Genomic DNA, 20,633 nt, shown 5'->3' with positions numbered 1-20,633 from the left:
GATCCAGTAAACGCACTGAGCCGCCGCCACCCGGAGCGTTTTGGAGTGTGTTTCCCCCGATAACCGCAGAGAGGCCGGGTAAAAGGCCAAATGACCCAGAGGAGCAAAGGCATGTGAGCTGTGGTCGGCTGTGTAAATACCTTTTTGTCTCTGAGTGTGTGTGTGTGTGTGTGTGTGTGTAGTACAACTAAACACGCTGTCCAGCACTGCACCAACCCACAACTCCAAAATAATAAAAGTTGGGGAAGTGCTTACTTTCATTCGCCTGTTATTTCATCTTCTCTCTCTCTCTTTTTTTTTTTATTTCTACAAAGGGACTTTTCCAGCGTCCTGGGAGAGGCTTTATTCTGCCAGATCCCTTTCTCTCTCCCACTGCCTTCTCTCCTAATCACCACTAAAGCCAGCCCTAATTGCCAAAAGATTTTCTCTGTTTTTCTCTCTCTCTCTCTCTCTCTCTCTCTCTCTCTCTTTCTTGCCGTCTTACTTTCCTTCTGTCTGTCTTCCTTTTTTCACATCTCACCACAATGCAGGCGCCTGAGAAGCTGGAAACGCGTGTTTAATAAAAAACAATACAGAGTGAAGAAAATAGGAGTCTTTGATTTCCATTAGAGGGACTCACAGATGTGCAACAGGAGACTGTGAAGCTACGCAGACGGTTCGGTTTGTGCAGAGTCTGACGTCTTTGTGTGGGCGTGATGAGATTTTCATGCAGGAGCGATGGGTCATTGTCGGTCGTGGTCACAGAGATTGTCGGCATTGTGCACTAATACTTGTATATCACACAGTATTCATGCAGGGACTGACACAGTGTGATCGATTGTGCTGTTGACACCAAGTCACTTCGTCTTACTGTGAGAGATGGCTGAGAATTGATGGAGGCCAATCAGGCCCTTCTGAGCCTGTTTGGAGGAATACTGATCAGTCATCAGGGAGACAGTGATTAGTCAAAAACAACATTGTTTCATTTAGTGTTTGTTGTCGGTCTCTCTGTGAGTGTGACTTTAAACTTGTATGATTTGTGTTTATAGAGTCTTGTGCACAGATGCACTCCGGGGTGCTTGAAATGGGTGACACAGTTGTGTCCCCAACATCTGATAACTGGGCTGAACAGATTTAAATGGATCCTTGCAGAATTCAATCTGGACCACCCTCACATTAATCTATTGCTCAAATCAAACAGTGTATATTTGCATAAAAGAGGGGTTATTAGCCAGCAGCTCTGAGATCAGCAGTCTGTATAACTGGACGACCCCTTTCCACAACTGACCCCTTGATTATCTATACAACAGGGCTTCATGACTGAAAAGAGAAAATCCAGATGAATGCGAAGGCTAATGAATGAATCGTAACACAACATTTCAACCTCTCTGTTTAAGTGTGGACCTTTGAATCCAAATGATAGCAGAGGTTTTCTGTAAAGCTCTCTGGCAAGTGTTCCGGTCAAATTAAAAATGTCCTCTAATATCGAGTCTCTTCAAATGAAAGAAAATTTACTTTGTAGCTCAGAGATATTTTCTTGTGTCAAAAACAAATTAAAAGGAAGACAAACACAAACAGCACCACAAGGTCCGTGCACAGCATCTTTCTGAGCGGAGTTGAGTTGTTGCTGACAGAGAGGTTTAAAATAAGCGTAGATGTTTGGAGGAGGCATATGACCTTCACACTGGCAGGAGTGCCCTCAAGATATAAGCACAGTAATGCACACACATATTGCTAGTAGCTTTATGTGCCTCAGGTCCTTCCTTGTACCCGAGCCTCCTCTCAGCCACGTGGTTAAGAGTTAATGCAGGAGGACAATATAAACTGATCGTGTTTTCCAGCAAACCAGGAGAAGTGTTTGGGGCTGAAAAGTTGCCAAGATTCATCTACAAGCAAATATCTCATGCTGACATTTTGGGTTCTCACCCAGAGATTGTCGAGTGGTGAAGTAAAGTGCATGTGTTCAACCGAGTAAAACAGTGAAGCTGCTTAATTTTACATAAGACACCACAGGCCATGCATATCCAGGACACACACACACATTGAGATTCCCTTTATGGTACACAGTCCACTGCAGACATGAAGTGTTGCTGCATAAGCAAATGCAGAGAAAGTTTCAAGCTGCAGAAACTGGGAAACAACAAAGTTGAAAACAAAGCGGGACCTGAAATCCTAAACTGGGATATATTTAAGAATGAAAGCCTTGTTTTTAAAAGCTCATTGATCTAATTTTTCTAATTTCACCTCATTTCATTGGGAGAATTATTCTCAGACAATGATACACAAACAATCGTTTTCCCTCACAAGTTCTCTATTTCCTTGCAACTGAATAAAACCTCTCTCAGTCTCTAACCACTAAACTTTGTATAAATGTGTGTGACATCAGCCAGTTCAACATTTACTCTCACCTCCTTAAATTGGTTGTATGCCTCAACACCAGCACAGGAGGAAGCTTGTTGTAGGGTTGTCTGTCCGTTTGTCACTTCGTCCATCCATCAGCCATTTAACCTTTCATCTGTCCTTCCACTTCCATTCTGTCCATTCCATTCTCATGAATACAGTATCTCAGGAATAACACGAGGGCACTACTTCAAATTTGGTACAAAGGTTCTCTTGGAGTGAAGGATTACCGGATTAGAATTCAGTTTGTTGAAAGTCAAAGTGACCTTATCAAATCACACTTTTGGACCTCGTGAAGATGATATTTCCAGAAAACATTGAAGAACTACAGAATTTATATTCTAATGTTGACAGAAAGCATTGTATTAAAATCCTTCAAAGTCCTCACTATGTACATCACATGAGTCTGGATAGATATGGATGTAAGCTGCTTGGCAGAAGCATGCAAAGGCAGTTCAATTTCCTCGTGGCTTTGTATTTGTTGTACAAGACAGCAGCTCAATCTCTGAAGTGCATGTGGACATGAAATATAAAGAAAACACCAAAGAGTACAACAATGGATCCAGTGGAGGCATGTTTGAAAAGTAACGTTTTGTTTTGTTTGACAGTAAATAAATAAATACATTTGTATTTGGTATTCCTCCTCTGTTTATTTGATGTCTGGTTTGATGTATTCACCACGTTCGATTCCTGCTTCCCTCTCGGTTTGTGTCCGTGCGCTGGCTGTGAGCTCTTTTGAAACGGGAGCCGGTCGATGCCGGCGTCCCTTTGAAGGTCTGTGGTTCGGGATGGAGGGATGAGCGAGTCTCCCCCCCCCCCCCCCCCCCCGACTGGCTTCAGTGGAGCAGCTCCCTGACGGGCCTGTGACTTTGCTTTTAACACCCTTCCATCACAAGTTTGTTCTCACTTCATAGTCTATCAGTGCGTGGACAGTGGACCTGGCTCTGTTTGTTCACTCGCTGATCAGAGTCGGGCAGAGCTCTGCAGTTTAGACGGCACACTCCCCACGGAGCGTCTGATCCGTGGCCATTTGCATCTCCTGCCATCCATCTCCACATCCCGCCCTCTGTTTCTCTCTCTCCCAGCTCCGTCGCTCTGCCTTTGTCGATCTTTTTTCTGCTCTCTCTTCCTCTCCTCTCTCATCCTATTCATCTATCCATCTGTCCCGATCTCCTGGGAGGCCAGCACAATTAACCTGTTTAAACAGCCATCTGAGCAGCCCATCCATTCCAGTGTGGCTGTGTGAGACAGAGCCAGTTCACCGAGCCAGGATTCCAGTGCCAGGCCCTCATCCACTGGCCTCTCCAGCCTCCCTCTCCACTCCGCCTGACATCCCTCTCTTTTCCTTCTCCTCCTCGTCATGCCCTCCCTTCCTCCTCCCCGTCTCTTGTCCTAAGTGGGCCTGATTGCAGCGGGGATTAGCACTTTGCCGCTTTGCAATGCACGCTTTGCAATGCACGGTGACGTCTGAAGCATTCCATGCATCATGCTTGGAACAATTTAAATGGCTGCAGCCTCTGGAGATCTCCACTTCACTGACTGCAATCTGCCTATGAGCTCTGTACCTGCTTCCTTTCTCCTCCTTTAATGTTCCCCCATCATTTCACTGTCTCTCTGATTGCCCCCTCCACACTTTCTGTCCTCTCATCTCTCTCTCCCTGTCTTCCTTCACCCTTTCCATCTCCCCCCTCTCGTCTCACCTTCTCTCTGTCACTCCCGAGCCTTCTCCCTCTCCCCCGACTGTATCCCTTTCTCACTTCCCTTTCAACACTTGTCACCTACTTCCTGTCAGGCTGTCCAGAACCATCAGAAGAAGGTCACACCTCCTTTCAGCATCCCTCTCCTCCTTGTCCTTGTCTTGTTGGAGGGAGAAAGGAACTTTAATTAAAAGAAAAAAGAGTTGGGAGAAAAGTGAGGAGGGATCTTTGGTGAGCCTCAAAGTAATAGTGATTCAAAAAAGAAAAATGTCCTTTCCAGTGTGGATATGCACATGATGGTTTCTGTAACGTTTCAGGGTTGTGACGGCTCACGTTGACTAAACAGTGTAGAAGTGCTGGGCTGGCTGCTGGGCACACTGGTGTTGCTGTTATTTGCCAGATCAATGCACGACCTGGGTCCACCGCTTTAGACGACGTGTTAATGTGCAGCACTGTGCCGTTGGGCTTCATTGCTCTGTTGTTTGCTGATTTTTATAATCTCTCTTATAGCAGTATCAACCGACCCGGGTGAAAGAGGAGCTATCGTAGGTGTCTCTGTGTGTGTCTGTGTGTGCGTGTGTGTGTGTGTTGCTGGAGAGGTAGAATCTGCACTGTCTTTCTCTTTAATTGGTGGAAAAACAAGACCCTCTGGGAACTCTATGCACAGCCTGTCACTCCATTTGTGTGTGGGTATCGGTGCACTTAGTTCTGCTTGTCATTACCGAGACGTGCAGCCAATCATAGAGAATAAATGTCCTTACACACAATCACACACACAGACACACATACACACACATACGCACGCACGCACAGATTGATTATACAACTTCTACTTGCCTCAACATGTATTGGCTCATTGACTTTGACTTTTATAGTTTTCCTGAAACTAACCTGAAACATTTACTGCTTTTCAACCTGGTCTGTGTTTCATGCATGCTGTTCAACTGAATTGAGAAGTCCTGGATTTAACTGTGTTAGAGTTTTTATGATTAGTTTTAATCTATTAAAGGACGTGTAAAATCTGCACTTGAGGGAGCACGGTTTAAGGTACTCTTGTTTCCAGGCCTGCACGAGTAACAGTAATAATGATAAAAAATTAAATAAAACTCGGGTTGACGGTCTAGTTTTCTTTCCACAGTCCGAAACCCAACTGTGTTTAATTTGCGAATAGGAGAAGCTTACTGATAAGATCAATTAACAATAAACAATTACCTAATTGTATTATACCTGAAACAACATTAATCAATATTTAGATCTTCTATTTGCAAATGAAAATAAACTAACCTAAATCCAAGCATCCAAATATTGTTCCTCATATTACAAGACGGCCACTAATAGTAAACGTTTGTATACAACCCAGACATGCGTTCTTTACTTATCATGGTTCCCTCAGAATGAAGCTTAAGTGTACAGGCCTTCACTTCATGAGCGTAGCACTGCACCACTTCAAGCTGAGGGCACAACTCCGAGAGAGAGAAGACACTTATTGTTTTTCAGTGTTTGACTCTTTCACAGACAAGTAGAAAATACAATAAAAGTAGAGTTTGAGTTTTGTTTTTTGTCTTCATCTCATTGTCACTACAATCAGGCAGCCTTCCAGAACTCTATTTGCACGGGCACATGCTTGCAAACTGTTGTGTTTGTTATTGTCGCCCCACAACCTTCCAAGTCGAATCGTTGAGAATCTGCAAAAATAAAGGTGGAAGAAATGAGATTGGACAAAAGGGAAAGAATCAGATAAACAGAAAGGAGCGAGGAAGCTTTCCGAAGACTTTTCGGGATTGAAATTTTCGGCATATACGACGAGAGAAGCAATCTGCTGAACGGAGGAGGCTTTGTTCTGCCCCTCTGGTTGATGTTATCCATCTTATGTCTCCTCCTGTCTAGACCTGGACACTTGTTGAGCAGCTGTCCCCTCTGCCTGAACTCTGGACGTCTGGCCTCAGATAAGGGGGGGGGGGGGGTCTTTGTTATGGAAGCATGTTGAACAGATGTGTACAGTGAGAAAGAGGAGAGACAGTGTTGCATCAGGGCCTTGAGCTCAGCATCTTGTATATGTTAGGATGAGGACATTATGGGATACACTTACCTTTGTCTGGTAGTTTCATTAGAGATCCAACACAGACAGCTCCATATGTTGTAGTATAGAAGCACTGGTACTATACTTCATGCTCTAACAAAGTGTTTAATATATTAGCTATAGAATTCAAGGCTCTTTATGTCTTGACCCCTTGTAATTGCATTTCTAGACGTGTTTACATGCCAATATTATTCTATTAACCCGATTAATGCATTTCAACAGAATTAATACATTTTTTTTACCTTATCCACATTATGTAGACATGAATATAATTTAATTGCTGTTTAATGTACTGGATGTTTCACAGCATTCTGGGTTTGAATGTAAACAAGAAAATAACACTGTGCATTAAAGCATCACAGGTTGTGGTTTTAAAACTCTGGCAGGAATGTCGGACATGATGCAGTGGATGTTATTTTGGTGTGGGTGATAATCAGACTATTCTCTGCAAGCAGGGATATGAGGGTGTTCTTCTATTAGCAACTCTGGTAAACAATCCTATTCAGGGTAATGAATAAGAAGATGTTTAAAAGTCATATTATTGGTGTCCATGCAAACATAGTCAGTGCCTGTTGTTAAAGGAGCATTTGAAACTTAATATATAGAAATACTGTTGTATATAATGTTCCGAGTCGTAGGAGGTGCATAAGGAACATTATTTTTCTATATTTCAAGATCAATTAGGGCACATTATGAGAATGTACACAAACAATGTAGGATGCAAGGAGGCTCTGAAGAGTCAGGTTGAGTTTAATTTAGTCCCTGCTGAGCCGTCTCATGCTGAACATCCCACAAGGCTGTAAAAATAAAACTGCTCTGCCTAATCTGTGAAACTTGATATTCTCTGAGAAGAATTTGTTTTTACCAATGAAAGGAAATGAAGACTTCCAGCTTGATATCATAAAGAAAAAAATTGATTTGATTCTTAAAATTGGCTGTTTTAGGTAATTTAATGTTCAGTTCATGTTCTGCAGGAAAATGCTACTTCTGTTAGTTCAATCAAAGCCCTGTTTCCCAGGGTACTTTACAGTATATGGTGGGCAATTCAAAGATGTTCTAGTGGATTCAGAACTGGGGGTGAGGGAGGTCACTGAAGTGCACTGAACTCAAGACGAGTTTGCAGTAGTTGAAAATGGCAAAATATAAAATTATGTTGCTCTTTCTGGAGAGAAGAACTCATTCACATGCTCCTACAGCCGTTTCTGTGGAATATATTTCAGAGTGAGCTGGTGATGCGACATGTGAAACACTGTGCGTCTGCTTTATGTCTCCACTCTGCTTAAACACAAACTTCTGGAAAGACGATGACTGGATGAGCTCGGGGCTGAGATCACTGGAGAAAGATCAAACAGAGAGTAATGTGGCCTTCACTTTAAAAAGCTAAACTCATAGTGTTTTTCATGACAGGGAAAACAATAAGAGTGGTTCTTTGTCCTCAAAAAGTTGCAACTTTGTTTGCTTTGTTTCTGTATCACTACTCCTCTCTGTAATTGTAGCAGTTAATTAGCTACAAATACATTCAGCTGAAAGAACAATGTGTTTCACCCCCTTCACAATAAATGCCCGGCGCACCAGCGTTATAGAAAAATCCTCGAGAGACTTATCCTCGTGATGTTTTAACCTTCAGACTAATGGTCAAACGCAGCAGTATCAAACCAGGCACAGTGGTACAATAAGTAGTCAATCTATACTATATACCTCCTGCTGGGACGTGTGCACTGCAGACGCCCTGTGTGTGTGTCTTTGTGTGTTTGTCTGTGTGTGTGTGTGTGTGTGAGAGAACAGCCGTGTCTGCCTCACTCCCATATGCCGTTATGTACTTTCAACCTATTTCATTACTTAATTATGACCGGTATCAGCTGCTTTAATGAATAGTATATTAAAACCGTCTCACTTCTCCTTGTCCACAGTGAAGTTTGACGACTGCACGGGGAATGAAGCTGTGGTTTTTCGGAGCAGTGACCCCATCTTCAGCGTGCGGACAGATGGGTCCATCTACGCCCGGGGAGCGGGGGCCAGCCTAGATGAACCGGTCCAGTTTAAACTGACAGCCAGTGGTCCGCAGGCGCACGTCTGGGAGACTGTGGTCCAACTGGCGCTGATTGACCCGCCGCCACCGTCCCCTCCACAAAATGAGAATGAGGTGAGTTCTGTACGCGGTGAGCACGCCCACAAATATCATGCTTCAAATTTCAATCATCGTCCCAGAGCTTCTTCCTCCTATCGAATCTTCTGCAGTGGTGTGGGGACAGAAAAAGCCAAGAATCAGGTCAGAACTCCTCTGGGTTTTAGGGAGTGACAGAGAGAGCGAGAGAGAGAGAGAGAGAGAGAGAGAGGGAAGGGGATCGGAGCAGAGAAGTGGCAGTAGCACATGGTTGAAAGTGATAGGATCACACTGCCACAGGGGGAGGGTTTGATTCCCCCAAGCCATAAGCTGTTATTGGAAAACATCCTGGGCCTTGGATAACCCATGGCTCCTCTCAACTCTCACTCATCTATTTAAAAGCTCTCGGTGGCCAGACGAGGACCGAGCAGCCCGTCCCCATGACAGCAGACCCACTAAAGACCTCATCTCATCGTCGATATCAGCCGCGTGTTAATCAGATTAGGTAACGACACCGTGTGTGATTAGGGGGGGGGGGGGCATGTTCACCGACACCGTGCGAGGCTGGAACAGCTCAGGCAGGACGGGCTGAGGCAGACGTATCACTTACGAGACATAATGGATTCACCACGTCTTGTTAGGCAGGTTCGTTTTTTGGTTTCAGACGTCACTTCCTGGTCATTGCTACCCAAAGACATCTTTAGCCGCGTAAAATGGTCTGAAACTAACTCAAAAAATGCTGAAAGCCGTTAGAATCAAATGGCTGTTTGAAAGAGTTGTCGCCCGACTCTGCAGCTCCCTCAGCTCTACACAGGCCTTTATTGGTCCTGTAAAGCTTTCTTTGGTTTTATTGTGGGGGTTTTGTGGCACACAAACTTTAATGTTTTGATGAAATCTCAACTTTCTCATAATGTCGCTTTTGGCTGCAGCAGCTCTAAAAACCTCACTGTACACAACCGGGCCAGCACCAGCTAACAAACCCAGTTAGCAGCCGGTTAGTGTAGAAGCAACACACTCACTTCTACCACTTCCATTTGAGATGCAAATGCTGGGAAGTAATTAAGGCCCTGTCCAGACTGGACACAAATTTGGCCTCTCGTCATTTTCACGAATGCAGATGTTCTAGAACTCTCTGGTTTCTGTGTCTCTGTTTGCACATGTACACTGGAGCATTAAGGAAACAGAGATTTCACCATTCACACCCCCTCTTGTTTTTTACCAACAATGCATTGAAATGCATGCTGGCAATGTTGTCCCCTGGTATAGACATTGTTTTTCTTTACTTATTGATTGTATTCCAGTTAATGCTGCTGGGTGGCTGCTTCCCAAACCAGCATTGAACTCTGAACCAATCACTGTTTCAGGTAAATAAGAGAATAACAGAAAGAGCTTGACCGCATCTCAGTTGCACTTCAGAAGCCAGTTCGAGCTGCCCTGCCACCACTCGCTGATTCCTGACTTATTCATACCTCACGATAATCTGTGAAGTTCAGATTTATGTGTAAGCAGAAGATGAAAATAAATGGAATACAGAACTCCCCTGAAGGGTGGTTTAGATGATTGAAGAACTGACTTTTCATGACTTTTTCCAAGTTGTTTAACTTTCTGGAGTATTTCAACTTTGAGTGCTGCCTCTTCAGACACTTTAAAACCTGACCATGAATTGTTTTCGGCTGGTTTTCCTTTGTAGTGCGCACAGCCAGGAAACAGAAGAGATGGCACAAAGTCAGTCGTACAATCTGAAGACCATTCGAGACCCGGAGCGGGACATCAGCCAACAACTGATCTATTAGTCAGAGTGGGTGTAAGAGGGAGGATTTGGTTTTGGCTCTGAATAACTTGGCCTTCATTTTCACACTTTTTTAATTCGGGCTTAAAAGGCTTCGATGCTTAGTATGTATTTATGAAACCACAGCGTTTGAAGGGTTATTTGACCTTCTATTGAACTTGACTTTCCTGTGTGAGAAAACTAATATGAGGACCCAGAGGAGTTCTGAACGGGCTGACCAACAGTGAAGGAGTTAAACAGGGTCGGGGGGGGGGGTCAGAAACACACTAGGCACACTGGATCAAACATGTGTGTGGCGAGGGGCGGCAGCAGCAGAAAGCAGGGCGCTGAAACAAAATGTGTTGTTTCATTATGGAAATGGCGATTTGTGGCCTGCTCTGCTGAATAATAACTTCCAGATGTCTGGGTAGCCGGGGGCTGGCTGATATCAAAGCATGCAGGGTTCCAGGGAGGCAGTAGCATGGAGGGGTAGAGCCGGGACCACCGCCAGCTGGCTAAGGCTGATGGCACCAGGGTTGGGGGGGGGGCTGCATCCATTTCACACTCAGTGACTCCTGTTCACATAGCGTTAGTGTGCTTAAGCATGTGTGTGTCTGGTGTGGTTGTGTGTGTGTGTGTGCACGCGAGAGTGATATTTATTTTTTTCGTAAGCGATTATGTTGGATCAAGTGTGAATTATGCTAAATATGCATAAAATGTTAATTATTGTCAACGCTGTATGTGTGGTTGTGTCTTTGTTTTGGGTTTAGAGTGTGTGTATGGTTTTGAGCCCAAAATCTGTGCGTGTCAAAAAGTGTGTGTTCCCACTCTTGAGTGGGATTAAGGGAAATAACACGACCTTTAAATCTCTGGAATCGGTAAAGCTGGTTGGCTTGTGCTGCTTATCCTCCATCTTTTAAAATAGTTTGAATAAGTGCACAGACGACGCTGCTTAACCTGTTTCATAATCAATTTCATCGCCTCTGAGTTCCTTCCTCTCTCTCTGTGTGAGTTAGAATGAGAAAGAGTGAAGCGGCGTTCGGAATCGAACCGCGGCCGCAGACGAGCCCTCCTAAGCCTTCTGCAGCAGTGATGGTCACAGATCTTTCTCCACCGCTGTGTTTCTTCCTCAGTGATTTTTTTTTTGTTCTCACTCCATCCTTATTTTTCTTTTTTTGCACCTCTCCTCCGGGAACTCACTAGTACCTGTTAGCATGTGCAGATAAAAGGATCTGGAGCATGACTTATTTAGGTGGGGGGGGGGGGCGGAGGGGGTGCACATCTGCTTCTGACAGCCCCCCCCCACCTCCTCTCTCACTCCATCCCAAACATGTCTCGCTCCACCTCTGCCAGCCCTCACCACACTGGCGGGATGTGGGGCAGTCATCCCATGCAGTCAACCCCACTAAGCCCCCCCCCCCCCCCCCACCCGGAAAAGAAAAGAGAATACATTTGTCCTTGTCGCACAGCACAGTGAATACACACCATGGAAACATGTGAGCTGGACTTTGTCTCTACAGACGAGAAGCACAGAACAAGAGGAGGAGTGCTTGTGCTTTTTTGGGCCACGAGTTAGAGAACAAGCTCCTCAGGCTCATTAGAGTGTTTGGTCTGTTTCAAGGGTGCAGAGCTCCCCTAGTGGCCAAATGAGGACATGCTATTACCCTCAGTTACCAATCGGAGAGACAGGGAATTTAGACATATTGTACTTTACTAATACATAATATAGTCTCTTATAATGATAAAGATAATCTATCTATAATCTGATCTATAATCCACTTTTTTTTTGTTTTATTGAGAAGATTCTCTCTCCTTTAATATGGCTAAGGGGAAACCAGTTGATTTAAGATACTGTGTTGGGATTTTTTTGTTGCGTTTTTTAACAGTAAATAATGTTTAAGCTACCATTATAGAAAGGTTCTGTATCTTTTATATTTATCACAAATTCCGTGACTTAGTGTGTGTGATAGGTCTCAATCGCAGTGATGAATTCACAGAGAATTTTTTTTTGAAGAGTTTTGAACTTATCTTTATGATTTGCTGCTTTGCCTCAGTGCCATTTAAGTGGTTTGGAGTAACTTCCAGATGAGGGCAAATGTCTGATAAACCCAGAGATTGAAATGAACAGGAACACGAAACAGGAAACAAGGTTAGTCACTGGCTGTAGGAAAATAGTGGAGTTTTTAAAGGGCCATATATTACCCTCTTGAGTTGGTGGGGACCCGACTCCAAGCTGAAACCATTCCAAATCTCAATTCGCTGCTGTATTTATAAATAGAATGTTGTTTGCCAGCAGCCTAAACCATGAGGAAATGTCCGAGCTGTGTTTACAGTTTGTTTCCACCGCCCTAAGTGGAGCCTATTTTCTCCTACCGCTGCACATACCTGGACCTGTGAGTGTAACCAGTGCTCCGGCGCCCCTGCACCGCACAGTGCATGTCTGAAATGGAGCGCCTGCTTGATGACACTGAACACTAACACCTTGCCCATGCCGCTCCGCAGCCCACTCCTCACGCCGCCCCCACACGAACGCACGCAGCACATACCATATGCCAGGTTGCTTGACACATTTCCTTTAAAGCCGCCTTAAAAGCTTTCCCTCTCGGGCGTCCGTCTAATGAAGTCGGCCTTGAAAGCATTGTTTCCGCTGGCAGATACAAGCCAACTCTCCGAGGACCTTGACCGGGCGAGAACAGAGACAGAGACAAAGGGAAAACACTTTTTATAGACTGCATTGTACAGAAACCTAAACTTTCGATATGTGCCAGAAGCCATTGGCGTCTTCCAACAGTGCAGCCTGCCCCTGTGTTGTATTTTATTTTTTTTATTCTCAAATGTCAGCTGCTCGGCGGGGAACCGTACGGGTACATATTGCACATGAGTAATGGAAGAAGAAAAACTGGAAGAAGTATTAAAAACACTTGTCTCTTTATATGTAAATGTATGGTGATTGAACCTCTTTTTCTTATGCTGCTGAATTTACAAGCCCCCGATTTTTCTTGTTTTCTGGCAACGCCCAAGCACTCGCACACAGACACACACACGCGTCCGCACAAACGCATACAGACGTCGAGCAAACACACAGACATGGAGCACGCACAGATATTCTCCACGCCGCTCGCACTGTTTTCCTTCACCATTATAAAACCGAACCATTTTCTCTATCTCTCGTGAGTGGTTTCCAATTTTGATTGTTTTATGTTTTTCTTTTTCCATCACTCTCTATCTTGCAATGCTTTCCATCTTTTTTTTTTTTTTTTTTCGCCCAGATACATCAAGGCTACTATATTCTTCACTTTGAGTTCTGCCCTTTTTTCCCGCATTTGATTAAAAAGTGCAGAATTGTGTAGTTTTTCATACTGGGGCCAACCCCTTTGCTCGTATTGTCAGATGTAACAATAAATCACTTCTGCTCCACCCCCGTTGATTTAAGACCCACAGCCACTCACATAATCAAATACATAGACTGCAAACTCCTTTGGTCAACCAGAAGACAAATGATAACCGGAGAGATGTTTAATAGTGCACGGTTTGGAGTAAACACAGTAATTCAAATTCAATACTGCTGAAGTTGTACTGGGAAGGTGGAAAGTAACAGCACTTGTATTTTAAATTCCCCTTTTGTGTTGTGTCCTGGTAATTATATGCATTACATGAGCACTCACGTATAGATCTAATATTATTTTTACCTTAAAAACGAATTGTTTGTCTCGCTCTTAAAAGAAGTGTGTCGATCTTTGACTTGAAATCAACTGGCTGCATCTGAAGAAGTGGCGGCGATGAGAGTTTGCTTCAGTTTCAGAATTTTGACACCAGCTGATCATACAGAATAATACATGGTATTATTATTCACAAGCAGTATTGACAGGAGCTATCTCCTCACAGGTACCTCTCATTCATGGTGAATCTCACTGCTTCACTACAGTTCCCGAGCTGGCTCTTCCCCAAACACAAAACACTTCTGCATGAAAAGAGTCACACTTACACATTTGAATGCCGAGTCCACGTTCCTGCAACGTCTCTTGTTCTGAAGGATGCGTTGATGTTTCCAGTCGACTGGGCTCTGAATTAATAGGACTGTGTTCACTGCTACTTTGACAACCCTTCCAAACCTCTCCCTGTTTGACCCTCATTCTTTATTCGCAGTTGTACACATTCAAATGTTTATCTAAATCAGGTCGTAAACCTGAAAAGCTTTTATTGCACCAGCCTGCATAAACAAGTGAACGGATGTTGAATGAATGAATGGAAATATGTATTTTTTTTTATATTCCTGCCCCGGAGGTAGACCTGACGAAGGCAGGAATTGGGAATGTGCTGGGGCGCGGTGGGAGAAATGTTTGGAACGGGTGGAACTTCTATGGCTGCTGTTTTCACCTTGTGGTGCACCATCAGTCGAACACAGCCCCGGTGCACGAGGAACCGCTGTTATCGAGACGAGTTGTCAGCCCTGACTGGGAGGAGAGACGGAGGGGAAACAATAACAGTGGAGGAGAAGGGGCTAGGGTAGAGAGCGGGAGCAAGGGGATGGCTCAGGGAAATGTGATTGAGACCGAGAGTGCAACTGGTGCATTGCTTCAGCAAAGACAATCGTGACTGAATTCTTGACATGTTTTCCTTTTCTGCCTCGTAACCTTGAGATATGTTGGTAAACTTTCTTTGGAACAACTCTCCGGAATGTCAATTTGAAATAACCTTTATATATATATCTGTACCGCACATCCATTGCATCCCCTGGGATCTGCAGCACGGTAGTTGAGCAATGAGCCTGGTGAAGCCGTGGACCCTACCTAACCTTGACGAGGTGTAAATATGTCTAATGCACTCGAGCGTTAGGAGCAACATCTGATTATCTACACTCCGCTGCCCTGGGCTACACAATTAAAGCTCTCTTACTGTATTTTCAATGACTTTTGTTAGTTTTCTACCCACCCGGGAAGCATCTATAATGAAGTGGATTCCCTGTAGTTCCTGTTAATGTATTTCTGCAGCATCTCCACAGAAGGACGTTATGTAAAGTCGGCGATATGCTTGATTCTTTTCAGGATTTGATGTAGCTCCCCGTGACTCAGGGGTGAGTTAATGTTCACGAGGAGATGGAAAATGGCCTCCTTTCAAAATCCTTATTTGAGCATCTTTCAAACAGACAGGTTTGTGGTGTTGATTTCTCTCCGCCTGCAGGGAGCGCGTGAGGGAAGTGTATGATGGGAGAATACTGTATGATTGAAGTATGTGTCTGTGATTCAGCTGTCACTGTCTATTGAGAGGGGCTGTAAATCCTGCCTGAGCTTTGATCTCTGCTAATAGGATTTTTATAGTCGGTGTAAATGACAAAGTCTGAAGTTTATGGTCTCTTTTGTATATATATATATATTTATATATATGTGCCAATGCATACATGTAAATAATTCAGATCTCACACCGGGCGCTCACACTTTAGAAGTTCTGTGCTGCTCAGGTCTGATGCACAACGGCACAAATGATCGATATCATCGGATTTAACACATTGTGTTTGTTGTTTAGTTGGCACAATCCAAACAGTAGATGTTGTGCCTCGAGGAGCTGAGGCTTCCTACTTCAGCTGTGCAGCATTCTTCCACTCCCATGCTGCTCTGTTGGAGATGTTTTACCCGGTCCCAGTTACAGTGTGGGTGTAAGTAACGGAACATTTCAGTGAGTTTGTAGTTGAAGCTTTATTTCCGATATCACACCGCTGCTGAAGTGAATTTGCCGGCGGGCTCTTCGGTCTCATTATTCATCATTCAGCTAATTAAACTAGCCTAAGCTTTGCTACAGGCAAAATCACTCAATCCTGATAGGACCAAAATAATCATGTGACACATTCAATTAGAAGACAATAACACAGGTTTATGTGTAAGACTTGTTCTGACCTTAAAAATAATAATAATTACTGATTTATGTGTTTATGTGAGAGCTCAATGCACCTGCAGAGGTCTACATTATAGAAAACTGAGTTACTTTAATTCATTTTCTGGATAGCAGTGTAGTTCCAGCTAATAGAGCAAAATGGTTAAAGTATGAATTATATAACCTTTCTCCAGGTCTTGCCCAATTGTTGCCTTTAGCTATTCCACTCTTAAGCATCATTATCATTATAATAGAATAGTCTATTACATACATACACTCATTTAAAATGTTTTCCTGTATCTTTTATTATGTGTGACTCGAGGAATCTTTGAGGAATATTTCACCTGACTTAGTGAAAGAAGTCTCAGTTTGTTAAATCTAAAACTGATCTGTTCTTAATAAATGCACCAGTCACAGTTTGTTCTGAAAACGATAATTAGCTTGAATGTTGAGTTTACGTCTTTGAGCAGAATGAGTGTGTGTGTGTCTGTGTGTGTGTGTGTGTGAGTCGGTTCCATCAGATCTTTCAAATACAGGATGTACACCGTGCAATTTTGTTTCCATAGTAACACCATGTCTCCTCCTCGGCTGTGGCGATAACAGAAGTACTGTAGGTTGCAGAAACAAATGATGTATACTTACATTTCGGTTTCACGAGCAGTATTGACAGGAGAAACTATAGAAGTGTACAGAATGGCTTTCACGATGCAGCTGGAGGTCAGCCAGGCGCTTTTTATAAACTCCTCACTGCAGTTATTGTCAGATCACATTTATCTGCCTGCCCCTGAGTTCTACACCTGTTCACCAGCAATGAACCAACTCATCAGAACCAGACTCGGAGCAACATTAGCTCTAAAGTTGTAAGTGATTAATGATTAATTTAACCAGATAGAAAGATAGATAGATAGATAGGAAATTTAGGTCATCCAGTAGCTTATACACTTATACACTTAACCGACATATATACATAAATCACATATACATAGGTAGAACATATTACAGATACAGGTCGAGGAATGGGTCTGACTCTATGGTACAGAATGCAATGAGGTGATTGTGTCAGTGTCTAGTAGGGAAGTTTACTTGTGCTGCTGGAGTGGATAGTATAAAACAAATAATATATATATATATATATATATATATATATATATATATATATATATGTTTTTATATTTAAAACAAACAGTTTCCTTATCTAAATATTCATCCTATGTGATGAGATGACAGAATGTGCAGAATTTGGTTGTCGATAGGATTTGATGTAGTCAGCAGCCATAGTTTGAGTTCTGCTCTGCTGCTCAGCATTAGAGATACAGACCTCTTCAATTCCCTATAGGCTGCTTGTACAGCACTAACCTCTGAGTATCTGAATGACACTTATTTACAAAGACCGAGTCCTAAAAATCCCAATGTCTTCACGCATCAAAATTCATTAGATGTGTCATTTCAACCGGATTCACAAGCCTTGAATGTTGTTCTTTTTCTTGCTGTTCTGCCAATTTCTACCTCGAGACTGAAAGAGACACATCAGTTACTGCTTTCATAAAAAGAAAAAGCACATCCTGCCTGCTAAGTAAAAACCTTTCTGTTGTTTTTGAAGGTCACAAAGCAAGATGGAGAGGACGCCGAGAGAAAGGAGAAGAACGGCGCGTTCCAGGTCCCGCCTCCTGTCATCATGTTCTCGGCGACTGGCCGGAACGGCTCCAAGGGTCTGCGGCGGCAGAAGAGGGACTGGGTGATCCCGCCAATCAACGTGGCGGAGAACTCTCGAGGACCGTTCCCTCAGATGCTCGTCAGCGTAAGTGAAAGACCTGATGGCTGATTTGTTCTGAATTCACAGCTGGGATGTCTTGAGGGCCCCTTCACGGCGAATGCTTATTGGGGACGTGTGATGGACTTTTATACTGAGCAAAAGTGCATTAGAATAACTGGTTTGGTTCTCCACATCCCCCCCGATGATGTAATTATAGCCACAAAATCCTTATGGTATTTAAACCATGAGAGGTTTCCCCGTCATTCCCAGGCTGAGCTCAGGCAGAGTTCTCCCACACTGTGAGGTGCGGCCGGTTCACGGGGAAACAAATGATTATTTCTGCTCTATTGTGCGTCTTTTTCTTTCCTTTATCAGCCCGTTTCAGAAAAGGTTGCTCGAAGTTCAATTCCATTTTTATAGCCGCTCCATAACAATAGAATTTGTCACAGGATCTTTGCTGAAGCCGTAACTCTGGGCCTCCAGTGAGATATAGAGAGAACGTATGAAAAGCCGCCGTTCTCTGGCTCAAAAAGAGCAGGACAGGGGTTCATCCCTCTGCACCCCCGTAAGGACATTAAAACTGAGATGAATCACAGGTAACAACATGACAGAGGAGCCGACTGCATCCTCACCCTGCATGTGTGTCCCTGTGTGCATCCAGGGAGTTTACAGGTAGCAACACCTCAGCTGCCGGCGCTTGTAATCACAGCTCCACAAACCGGCTCTCGCTCAAGATTCGTAACGTGGCGACAACGACCGACTTCTATCACAGCAAATTTCATTTCTTCAAAACTGCAGGGTTTGGATTTGTGCAAAAAATATAAATACGACACGGTGAAGGTTAGCGGTTGAGGCTTGTAAGAGAGAAACCAGTAAACAAAGGTTTGTGAATGTGTTGCTGTGTGAGAAGCTTGAGCTGCACAGTGCTTAGAACTCAGAGGTTCTGTCATAACAGACGGTTCACAGCGAAGCTCCCGACTCCGAGCCTGTGGTGCGCGCTGTAATTCATCAAAAACCATCATTCCTGGAGACCGCTGATTTTCCCTGCTCTCCCTTTCCCTCCCCCCTTTATCTGGAATATGTAGCCATCAGCTTTTCCTCGCTGTTTACAAAACTCTCACAGTTTATCTCTTTTGGGTCTTAAATTGTGCAAAGGAGCCAGTTATTTTCTTCTTCTTCTGTTTTTTTTTTTTTGTTTGTCTTGTTTTGTTTCTGTTCTTTGTTTTTCAGCCGGGTTTCATCCAATCCCAAGGGAAATGCCCGGGGAGCTGCTTGAGGGAAACTTTTTATTTTATTTTTCATTTCAAAGAGAAGAGAGTTTGTAGGTCTTTTGTATTTGGAGTTGAAGTGGGTCTGCAGCTGGAACGCATCCCATCGGCCCGGCACAGCCCGGCACAGCGTGGCACTCTTTTCTCAAGCCCGCTGAGCCCCTCAGAGGAGGGACACCCAGCCGTAAACCGGCCAGGCGGGTTCTGCTGCCTCCACGGTTGGGTCAGAACCAGAGAGCGACAGAGCCTGCAGAAGACGAATCAAAGGAAGATTTGGAAGTATAGTGAGCTACCAACAACAATCCACTCTGTGCAGTAACCAGGTCCGTCAGGGGCTGGTGGATCGGCAGTGATGCCGGTTGATGCCTCTGTTGGGCTCTCAGGTTCCCGTCTTTCTCTTTAATGATGACTGGAGGGCAGGCAGGGCCGAACTGAGAGCTAGTGATTTTAACAAGGAGACAGCTCTTGGGGTGGGGGGGGCTGAATGGCATGTGGATGATTTTGCTTCACTTGTTGTTTATGTGTTTAGTCCAGTTTTATAACCTTGTTGCTCCTCTTTGGAGAATTGAGGCTTACGTGCATCTGTTTCAATTCCCTCAGTTTAAAATCGTACTCAAAACAAAATCCAAGGAAAGGTGAAGACAGATTTTTTTGCAATGACTTCAAAACGTTAATAGCTATTTAAATAATGATATAAACCCCGGAGCGTACAGTGTTTGCGTGTGCCGCTCAGCGCTCCGAGTGGCTCGGCTGTGTGACGGCTCCCCTAATGGCCTGTGATGTCAGTCCCCATCCTAATGGGCCGTCCTGTCATCCGACAGAGCAGTGAGTGACACGCGGCCCCACTCGCCATCACGCCGCTCTCCCCTCCCTGCCCTGACCAAGTCGCCATCAGCTGGACAGGCGGGGGTGACAGCAGCCCTCACCTGGATCTCTGCCGGTCTGCAGCACTGTTGCTTTGATCAGGCCGGCACAGGATCGGGCAGGTGTCAGGACCGAGGCCCCGCTGACTGGCCCCTGAGCTCCGCAGCCTGACATGGCCCGAGGGAGATGTTCACTTGGCAGCACTGTACTCCCGTTGTGCTCCAAAGCCAGGACAGTGTCAAAGCTCAGAGAGAAATAATATCGACTCCGATTTATTAATAGCAGAACTGAAGTAATTGCTCCGGCACTCGCGCCCTGTCCGTTGTGCATGGAGGTGCACGGTGCAACTCAAAGGGTTAACGTCAAGCCCTGTTGGATGTAGCTCCTGTTTCCCTTACTGCAATGGTCCGTTAAAATAAGTGACAGTGAGTAGTGTGTAACTTGTGCCAAAAAAGTGCTAAGAAAGCAATGGAGAGGAAACAGCAACACTCGACTGTTCTGGAGAAAACAAAAGGGAAGAAGAGATCCAGAAAGACTAAAACGAAGGGAGCGGGGCCTCATCTTTCACAATAAACAGTTGTTCTACGTCGCTCTCTTTCTTCTGCAGCCAAGCAGCCATCAATAGCATGTAAGGGACATCGATTTCTCACAGAGGCTTTTTGAAACCTGGCATTGATCCGCGCACTTCTCCTACAGCGGAGACACATCGATTTTTTTTTTTCTCGGGTAAATAAAGACTCAAACGTTACCATCCCCCACCCCCCCCCCACCCCCCCGGCTCCCTTAACCCCCTATTAGAACCATCGTCAGCAGAAAAAGTGAGCAATACCCTGATGAAACAACTATCAAGCC

At 44.3% G+C, this 20,633-nt stretch overlaps 1 protein-coding gene across 1 annotated transcript in view; it reads left to right on the top strand.

The window, feature by feature from the left end:
* Positions 1 to 20,633, top strand: part of LOC133956950 (cadherin-4-like) — a 198,469-nt gene that overhangs the window by 129,620 nt on the left and 48,216 nt on the right. Inside the window, exons 4-5 of the mRNA XM_062392323.1 lie at positions 8,067 to 8,299; positions 17,497 to 17,694. Of these exons, the coding sequence (XP_062248307.1) occupies positions 8,067 to 8,299; positions 17,497 to 17,694 (431 nt within the window). The remainder of the gene's footprint in view (positions 1 to 8,066; positions 8,300 to 17,496; positions 17,695 to 20,633) is intronic.

This window comes from Platichthys flesus, chromosome 7 (genome assembly GCF_949316205.1).
Source record: "Platichthys flesus chromosome 7, fPlaFle2.1, whole genome shotgun sequence".
NCBI classification, from domain to species: Eukaryota; Metazoa; Chordata; class Actinopteri; order Pleuronectiformes; family Pleuronectidae; genus Platichthys; species Platichthys flesus.
The sequence above is the reverse complement of the archived record's forward strand: the minus strand, read 5'-3'. Positions and strand labels throughout refer to the sequence as shown.